The following is a 10,622-nucleotide window of genomic DNA, read 5'->3' as shown; positions in this document are numbered from 1 at the left end:
TTTTGCCGAAATTTAATTACTTAATCAACATGCAGAAGTTCTTGTTGCTTAGAATAATAAGAAAATAATAACACAAACATACATTAAAATAAGAGTTTTGCTTTAGTAACTTGAAGGATCTGTTGTTGTTTAAGATTCTAATTGCATCTAGTCATTTGCTGCAAATCGATTGATTTATTAAATTGCGCAACTTCCAAATTTTGAAGAAGTTTAAATAAATAGGCACTTTTAAATCCAATCGAAGCCTGTTTCTTGATAATCTTATGTGTAAACAGTTGATGATGAATATTTTTGTATTGAAATGCATTGATTTATGTTTTGCGTATTAACTGTTGTTGAACTTTATTTTGTTTATATAATCAAAGTAAAAAAATATTAAATCATATCTTCAAAACCCAAAGGCTTTATCAGCATGTCAAGTGATCACACTAACAGAGACTTCGATTAAATTTTGTTCAATCGTTTATTGAAATCTTATTGCTTTATTGGCCTTAAGATTTTTTTCTATTTAATTTATATAAAAAAAATTCAAAAATGTGAAATTGGTAAATCTAATAAAAAGGAAATTATAGTGATAAGAATTAGGTTTAAGAAATTAGAGGAAAAATGAGGAAAAATGAAATTCACTTATAGTACCAAGCCATTATCCCAGGTGAGGGGGGGGGAGTTAAATTGTATTAGGATGGAGTACAAACCATCGACCTCAACTTTTTCTCTTTCTGCACCAAACCTTTAAATCACATTTTTGTAAAAAAAATTCTTCCAAATTCAACAGAAACATATTCTGAATTTCATGTACTGAAAAAGAAGTTGCTCTGGTGAGTTAACCAAAAAATTGTGTTTATTTGAAAAGTTTCTAGGATTATTGTCGTATCTTTTCAGGACAAATTTTAGGAAAGACCCCTTTGGAAGCTTAATTAATAATCATTGAAAATGTGTATATTTATTTCTGGAAAGTTGTTTGATAGGGGGCAAGTATCCTTCTCCATCTTCCACTTCCCCATTTTCATCCCTGCACTCTTAGAAGACGCCTGCTTGCCTATCGTAAGGCATAATTGTATACAGTTGGGTAGAATTAAGCAACCTTTAACAGCTTTGAAACTTTTCCAGAAAGTGGTCTCCTGTCTATCGATGTTAACTTGAGTTTAAAATAAGTTCTTTGCTAGATATATTTTGCACTTGTTCACGTAATATGGGATTGGATTCATTGCCAATGGACAAATTAGAAGAATACGAAGGAGTTGCATTAATTATGTAGGAGGAATAATTCAATTGTCTAGCTTAACAAACAGCAAAATCCCTAATCAAATGATGTGCGGCCTGAATGGCTCTTTATTTTTAGATTCGCATCTTTTCTTTGTGCAAATAATTTAACATAAAGAGGAGAAAAGTATTGCTGGGTTGGACAGAAACAGAGACAATCGTACAAAAATTTCAACAATTTAAAAGTAATGTTTATTTTTAGTCTAATGTTCCCCATTCCGACTATTCGGAAATTTGAAGAATGCATTCATCCCTTTTCCGGTTAATCGATAATCAAAATCTAATCCTTTTGACTGTGCTTACCCATCCATTTCCTTTGACTTAAAATCAGGTAATTTTCTTTTCGCAAAGTTTACTTCAAATGGGCTTATTAGGTTCAGATTTACGAGCAAGCAATTTCAGCTTAGATCATTTCGAGCTCTGCAACAAAACGTCGCATGAGTAATAGCGAAGAACTCTGTATTGAGGACAGGTCTCAATACAGAGTTTTTGGTAATTTGATTTCCTCAAGGGTCAATAACAATGCCAAACAATGCCAACTGCACTTCAACCACCTGCAAGTTTGGGCTTAGTTCCTAGCTTAGAAACAAGGTACCAACAAATGGTAAACGCTCAAGTCTCGTCTGTTTAGATAAGAAAATCACGACCTACAAAATTTTCCCCTAAATTCCTATGCCTTAAGTACCAACACAGATCTCCTCTTTCGATCAACATTGAAAACATTTCTAGTCCACAATCCACAATACCAAAAAAATGATCATCTCTATAACGTGTACTGCATTTAGTTTTCCAAAAGTCTTTGAATTAAATAGTTGTTGATAAGAGTATGTAAGATCTTTAAATAAGACTACAGTTGTAGTTGTTGTAGTTTTAGAAAAGACGCTTTATTTAAAGGTGTTAATCAAAATGCGTGAGTGAACACCATTTCTATAACGTAACATACTTTTTCAAAAGCATTGTTCTTTGAGTTGTTTTTGTACGGTTTGGTTGTTAAAAGTTTAATATTGGAAAACAGTTTTATTTTCTGTTCTTATATGTCTGTTGAGGCGAAAAACACAGCAGATTTTTGGCGACGAGAATTGTGGAAAACGATTTACTAATCTGTTAAAGTAAATAGCAATTTCATTTGTTTCCTAGGAAAGATTTCAATCAATCTATTGTCCAAATGGGACTTTTCATGCTCGTGACCTTGCTTCTCAATATTTTCTGCTTTGCTTCGATAAAGTCAGACGAGAATCAAGGTACAAGCAAATCTGTTTTCAAAGAAGTGCACAACCCTACTCAGATAACGACAAGCATGTTGCATAAGACCTTCCATCAATGCAGCCTTGATAACACCTGTCGTTACGTTGTTAAGGATATCAAGAACCACATTTTTCATCGATTTAGAGATGAGCAAGATATCCCGACCGAGAGATCAAACTTCGTTATATGGTCTAAGAAACAGGCAAGAAGAGGTATGAGTTGTTATTCCAAAGCCAAGTAATAAACAGCTCTAGTTAGTAATCAATAACTGGTTAATAAATCCTTTTATGCGTGTAAAAAAGATCTTTACTGATTATGCATTTTAATTTATGCTTCTTCCAAAAAAGGTAGTGAAGATCAACACAAGGCACAATTTTACCTAAGGAGTTCTTGATTTATGTATTCACTCAGAAATAAATATGTAACCAACCAAGGTATCACAAATGCCTGACTTTTTACTGATTTTAGTACTTGAATGTCTCTGAATTACAAAATCGTTTCATTCACTGAACGGACTTTTCCTAAACTTTCTGTTAAGCTACAAATTGGGTTGTAAACACCCCTCCTCTCTACATCACATTCTAAATTATTTTATTTTGCATATCTTCTTTGCTATTTTACCTTAATCAATCTTATTTATGCATGGGTTAGCGGTGTATGTTCCCATGTAATGGCCCTAGGGTAGTCATTGACTTTTGCTCCTCGTTGTATGATCCTTGCATTATTGTGTTGCAATTTGACAGTAAATAAGAAAATGTAGTATTCCGCAAGATGTTTTATTTCTAATAAAATCCTTTGATTTGTCTTAAATTCCAGGCGTTCAAGGAAATATAGCTTATAAGAAGCCGTCCTTGCATTCATCCGCTCATAAATATGATGGAATTGCATTTGTTGCCAGCTTTGGAAATGACGGTAACAAAACTGGGGCCTTGCAGCGATGCAGTATCACAAAAGCTGACATATTACCCTGGTGGCAAGTGGACTTAACAAGGCAAGCTGCTGTCACAAGTGTCCAAATAAAAAGTGGCGCAACATGGGGTCAAGAAAGAATCAATCCATTTGATATCAGTGTTGGAGATGCTAGATCAAGTGGTGGGCGCAACAATGCGCTTTGCGTAAAAGATGGAACGTTGGCAATCGGAGAATTGAAAAAGTTTGATTGTCCAAGGCTTTTTTTGCTTGGTCGGAATGTGACTGTGTTCTTGAACAGGGAAGAATATCTTCAAGTATGTGAGCTTGAGGTTTACAAATTTCAAACAGAATGGTTCGTGTAAAAGATCGTTATTGGTAGATTTCATGTTATATAATGATCATTCCGTATGTATGCTCTTTGCAGAGTCTTTAACGGCATGTTGAAGTGGCTTTGAAAGAAGCAAACAATATGAAACATACTAAGGTTTTCCGTCGGAGTAACACTCTTTGGAGTATAATTCGTCAGAACATAGATTAAATAACTTTATTTCTTTCCTTCTTTGCATTAATTTTATAACATTTGCGCACTTTTCTCTCTTTTATGTCATCAAAACATCGAGAATCTTTAGGATCCTGTGAGCATAGGTTCAAAATCTCTGATTGGCTGAGCGACCAAAATCCTGCATATCCCATTAGCCAATCAGAATTCAACAATATAATAACAAATTTGCCTTGCAGCTAAATTTAGGCCAATTTTTGATGTTTTTACCACTACCCGCAAGAAATAATTGTGTCAAATGTGCTGAAAGATAATCTAAATTTTCTTTAAAGAATTGAATCTTTGATGAATTCATGGAAAAACTGCCGTTGTACTCAGCAAACATTTTTCGCGATCATTAGTTAGAAAGAATTGAAACTGTCCCTTTCAAATCCTCATAATGAGGGAGAGGGAGAACAGAAAAATTAAAGTATTTAAACCTTAAAAGTTGGTTTATCTATATAATTAACAAATATGAACTCACCTGTACAAGCCAATGTTAAAATATTTTCTTGTCGGCATTTATGCTTGTGTTAACGACAAAATAAATCACTAAATTCCACTGAGAGAAAATGCAGCCCACCATTCTCTTAAAATAACTACAATTGAACAATTTCTTTGCGCTCAGGTACTTTGTATATTAATTTTAAAGGCTTGAGGATCGATGAAAAGCTCACGTATACTGATGTTCACTGCTATGGCCGAGTAAAAGCTGACGCAATTCGTCAACGGTGAAAAGGGCGGGAAAATGTCAAATGAAAATGCATCATTTAAGAAAAATTACCTTTTCTTGGGGAAAAAATTTCCCCCTTGTCTCCATTGGGAGTTACGGCCCTGAAACAGAGCTACTTAATTGGGCTAGCCATCACCATAGACAAACCCAAATCAGCACCTGTAGACGCTCTGGCAACAAGTTTCCACCGTATTTTAGTTGTTTACAGATACCGCTCTTTTTACTGTTAAAAAATCCTTCAAAACTTTGAACTACCATATCCGAAAAATCCTGTTACGTTTCTGAATTGATTACCATTTAACTGATGAATTTATAGTGACTGAATATTTGCGTACGATGATGAACGAGAATGAAACAAATATCGTACTTTCTTCCGTTCACTGTGAAGGAAGACTTCAGACCAAGTAGTTCATTGAGAAAAAGCCAACGGGGCTAGGCAATGGAAAATAATAGGCGAAATTCAAAGAATAATTATGGAAAGGATAATAGACAGTGTAATTTATGTCGATAAAAGAATGGCATGACGTTAGAATAGCGTGATTGTGAAATTAGGGCTTTCGTGTATCGGAAATCACCATCGCTACGGCTGACGGCCATAGAGTCCAAAGGTCAGTTCGCTAGCCAGACTTAATGGCGGACGTTACCCGGCAATGGTTTATAACGATTGTATCTAAATTTCAGTAACTTTTGACGAAAGTTATATATGTTACAAATTCCTTGTCCATAGAAATTCCTCATCTAGAAGAAGTTCTTCTCAATTTTTAACCAGTTCAGGTGTTTCTATTCTGCCAGCAAACTATTTAAGATTTGTCACGCATTCAAGCCAGAATAATCTCAAAATTTTAAAAAGATTTTGAAACATTAGTTCTTTATTTTGTGAATTCTTTGGGAATATTTTTGAATGCTCTGAATTCCAAGTGAATACTTTTTATAAAATTAAACTATATAAAATATTGTAAAAAAAATGCATTTGATAATGCATTTTCTTTTATCAGAAAGCTAGAAAATTTTGTCTTTTTAGTTTATACTGGAAAAAAACAGCTCACTCCATATAATCTTTGAGCTTTCTTACCACTGACCATCAAGTAATTTCATTTGTTCAAAATGTGGAATACGACTAAGAAGTCCTAATGCTAGAAGACTTGCCTTGATAATCATTTGTTTTATTAGATATTTGTTATAGAATGCTCCAAACCACTTTCTGTACATGAACTGCTTTAACAACTTGTGCAAAATATATTTTCTAAATAGGTTTTGATAAAGACCCTTCATAAAATGCAAATGAAATTCTATTTCTTGATTATTTTGAACAAGCTGTTGCTAACTCAGTTCCAAACGAAATGAAATAATCCACAGCTTTGCAAATATTCAAGAAAAAATTCTCAGAATTCTAATCATTCAATTGTACTTGTGATCCTCGCAAGGAATACGCATGTAACATAGGTAATATTTGATTTACATTGTTTACGGAATTTGAGACCCTTGCAGCCGATGGTTTTAGATTGTTGCAGGTGAAAATATGCCTTCCTGTGTAATATCATTTTTGTTTTTAACAAGGCAAACCTCTAAGATACCTTGTAAAGCGATATATATTATGAAATTGAATTCATGAAAAATTCGAACAAATCATAATTTTGGATAAGCGATTCTTTAGAAACCAAGTATTTAGATTTTGACATTATAAAGGGCATTTTATGAAAATCTGATTTTGAACAGAAAAATTTTCATGTTTCATTATGAATTTTGGCTTTACTTCGACAGTGATTTCGGTTTTAAGACTCCTTGGGCAAAACTTTGCGTGTGCTGTTTGTAAGGACTTGTTTTTACTTTGCTTTGCGTAATTAGATTTAACATACTTTGCCTTGGTCAATTTGTGTGCTTCTGCATTTAGTTTCTCTGTCTCTTTAGATGCATTTTGCTGCTGCTATAAGAGTAGCATGAGCCAAGATCGAGCAACACACTACTTTATAAAACAACACGGAAATTGAAAAAAGTGTTCAATTAGTAAAGGATAGCAAATAGAGAGGTTGTGGAAACTAGAAAACAAACTCTTGTACATCACTCTTTAATATCATTAAATGATCCATGAATCGTATATAATTATTGCAGCGTAGGAATATATTGATAAAATACCCCTGGCCTTGTCTTTTAAGTTAGTAAGCTTTACTTTTTACGAGGATTCTTCAAGCTCGAATTGAATTTTCTGAAAAATATCAATCCTGAGCTGTTAAACAAAGCCCAGAAAATATTATGACATATGATCAACAACACTATAATAGCTCAATTCAAATAACAACACTATAATTCACATCAGTTTCTGACACTATATCGTGGTCTTTGCTTTGCTATATTTAACAAAGTCAAAAGAATAGAGATTTTTTTTCTTTCTTAGTCAAAAATTGCATTGACAGATATTAGAGCTTAAAGAAAACGTCAAACTATCCGTCCTCAAAAAAGTTTTTATAAAGAATCTTTTCGGAAAAAAGTAGTTTTTTTTGTGATTGAAATTTCTTGAATAACCAAAAGTCACAGGTAAAGAAATTTCTGCCTTCGACCCCACTGTTCATAATTACTTGACTGAATAGACAGAAAACCCTAAAATACAATACTTATTACATCTTGATCAATTTCGAGATTAAAGTTGATTTTTATTATGGAAATCTCTTGCTTTTAGCAAAAGTCACAACTAAAAGATTTGTGCCTCCTACCTCACTGCTCATAATTACTGTACTGAATAGTAATGAAAATGAAACAATATAAATTACAACTGGATACATTTTACGGCTTCATGTGCATACTATGTAAAAGCATGAATTCTTTGTGCATTTTGAATTCATCGTGCAAATCCTCTATGGCTGCTAGTAGCTAGATATATTGCTTTTCTCTTTAAATGCATTCGTGCTTGCCAGGAAATAGAGAACGAATCGTGATTTCTGAGCCTTTTTCAGAATACATCTAATCCTTTATACGCCCCCCCCCCCCCTGCCAATCCTTTATACGTTGGTTTGTAAAGCTTAAGTTGGTCCACAAAGTTTCTAGTTCGGTTTCGTCGCTTATTGGTAGGTGAAAAAGCACCTTGATTTGATTCCCCTTGTCCCGGACGTTCAAGCTACTATAGATTCCTATCTTATTCGAGCATTCCTATATGCACAGCCCTTTTCTAATAAGAATAATTTTGTTAGAACACAAGCCTCAAAATTGATCAGAACGGAAGAAAAATTTAGAACAAGCTGAGGCAGAGTTACAGAAAATGTAATTTTTGACAAACTTGTAAACTCCATTGCACGTCAAAATCGTTCATCCTAGAGATAAAGAGGGGTTACTTTTAGCTTTTAATGGCTGCACCAGATGCCAATGCATTTGCAGGATAAACTAATATTGTTGGACGCAGCCTTTCTATTGGTAGTATCCTTTTACCAACAGGAGTCGCCCTTATTCTCCCAAAGGAAAGTCCATGGGTAATTTTTTGTTACGTAATGGTGGCTTTTTAATCATAGAAACACAATGCAGTAAACAATAATTATTTTCCTTAAAGTTTCAATAAATTGAGGGGATGGGGCCTTTCCCCCTGTTCCACTATCGCCTTATCAACAACTTAACTCAAAAATCGTAACTAAAAACAAAAAGGGTTTATCTATGCAGAAGAAAATAAAAATCATAAGGTTTCGTGAAGAACAGCAATCATGCCATTTACGTAAGGTAACTCTTGGTGACAGCAGGTCTGAGAAACGTTATATATTTAGATTAAAAATATCCCAGTTTTACCCCAAATCCAGCTCATGACGCTGCTGGTTACAACTTACATGGTAAATTGGATTAATGCTTCATAACTTCATAAACCTCGACTTCACATTTTGATGAATTGGTCTGCAAAGCCAAACTTCATCAAACTTCTAAGTGTAACGTCAATAATACCTTCAACGAAGCAAGTGAACGACGCCGCAGACTACCAGAACGCCTAGGAGATGGTCAAACTTTGCTTGACGCGACATTCAGCCACAGCATTGCAACTCCCTCAGAGTCCAGTCAGTCGGTTACAGCAGTAGATAATTCTCGTCATGTCTTCTACTACCCCTTCTTGGATTTGATGCTCAACGAGCTTGGGAAGAGGTTCTCTGTTGAGTCATGTGAGGTGATGATGCAATTATCAGCTTTCAATCCACTTCACTGGAATGCTGGTAACCAGGGAAAAGTTGGCATATTTGCGAGCCGTTATGGTATTCCTGCACAGCCGACCTGTCAAGAATACATGCTATTGAGAGAATCGCGATTCTTCACCAAGCTGCTGTTAGAAATGGACGAACGGAAAAAGAAAGGCTGGAAGAATCCGTGTTTACCATTAATTCTGAAGATGTTCCAGCAGAGTGACCTTCAGAGCCTTTATCCAAATCTACATTTGGTAATCAGAATTGCCTCGTGCATCCCCGTTTCTATAGCGTCTTGTGAGCGATGTCATAGCAAAGTGAAGCTAATTAACACTTATCTTCGGGCTACAATGACAGAAGATCGTCTGGAAAATCTTGTCCTGATAAGCAGCGAGAGGGATATTTCGAAAGAAATAGATTTATCGACCATTCGAAATCAATTCGCTATCAAACCTAGGAAACTGGCCTTATAATCAAGTTGTGTTGAAAAAAACTACGAACGTTGTTTATAAGATTGTTTGACATTGTTATTCATTGTTTTAAATTCTCGTTTTAGATTAATGATACCTTTTTGTTTGGCCCTTCCCAATAAACAAGTTAAAATTAAAGTCTACAGGTTGTGTTGCTCTAATAATGTATGCAGAAAGAGAAATCAAAGGATCCTAAGCCATTTTGAGACCTCAGAAATGAGAAAATCCCGGGAGCTCTTCCGGGGGCTTCGCCCCCTGGACACCTACCAAGGCACTGCCCTGGACCCGTTGAGGGGCTTTTTACAGCGTCCCCAGACCCCAGCTGTTTTAGGCAACGGCCTCTGGCCATTGCATGCGTGCCTTCGGGACACCATGTACACATAGAACAGCAAGACACAATTTTTAAAAACTTCTTGCACGCCCCGGAAAAAAATCCCCCCCTCTTTTTTGGAGGTGGCGCCGCCACTGGATGGAGGTAATATCAAGATATTGCCTATTCTCAGAAAATGGAAAAGTGCTCCGTGAGCACTTCGTTAAAATGAATGGCGATATAGAGAAGGAACTGGTTAGAAAGAGAAAATAAATGACATTAGATCCTTATTTTTCTTAATGATTTAGTTTGACTTGTAATTTTGATTTAGTAACAACATATCTTTTAATGCTGCCTGTTAAACCTTTGAAATTTAAAAAAGATTGGATTTTTTTAGGGTCATCCGATAACCCGAACATCCGCTATCTCGAATAAATTCTCGTTTTCCCTTCAGAGTTCGAGATAGCAGATGTCAACTGTATATATATAAGCTTTTCGTTTAACACTCTTCAGAGTGTAAATCGTCAGAACATATATCAAATATGTTTCATTTCTTTCGTTCTTTGCATTAATTTTATAACATTTGCGCCCTTTTATAACATAACATTTCTCTATTTGCAGTTACAGAAATCACCAGCAGCAATAATCTAAAAATGATTTATTTCTTAGACAAGTCTCTTTTTGCTAGCCATTTTCTACAAAAGCAAATAGTAATACTCCTTGTATATTGCAGGTGTAGACAAGTAGAGGCGCATCAAGAACTAACAATAACGATTGTATATAAACTTCAGTAACTTTTGACGAAAATTATCCATATTGAAAATTCTTTGTCCATAAGAACTCTTTATCTAGTAGAAGTTCTTCTGAATTGTGTGCCAGTTCAGGTTTTTCGATTCTGCCAGCAAAACTATTTAAGATTTGTCACGCTTTCACGCCAGAATTTTCTCAAAATTTTAGAAAGATTTCGGAACATTAGTTCTTTACATTGTGAATACTTTGGGAATAC

The 10,622-nt window shown here is 34.8% G+C and overlaps 1 protein-coding gene across 1 annotated transcript; it reads left to right on the top strand.

The window, feature by feature from the left end:
* The first annotated feature begins 432 nt into the window (after positions 1–432).
* LOC135696318 (fucolectin-1-like) lies at positions 433–4,335 on the top strand. The gene is made up of 2 exons (XM_065215689.2): positions 433–2,720; positions 3,325–4,335. Exons 1-2 carry the CDS (start codon positions 2,429–2,431, stop codon positions 3,780–3,782), a joined length of 750 nt encoding a protein of 249 aa, XP_065071761.1. The 5' UTR covers positions 433–2,428; the 3' UTR covers positions 3,783–4,335.
* Positions 4,336–10,622: the final 6,287 nt, after the last annotated feature.

Source organism: Rhopilema esculentum, chromosome 17 (assembly GCF_057945365.1).
Source record: "Rhopilema esculentum isolate cy_ngs chromosome 17, ASM5794536v1, whole genome shotgun sequence".
Lineage (NCBI taxonomy): Eukaryota > Metazoa > Cnidaria > Scyphozoa > Rhizostomeae > Rhizostomatidae > Rhopilema > Rhopilema esculentum.
Note: the sequence above shows the minus strand (reverse complement) of the source record. Positions and strands in the feature narration are given on the sequence as shown.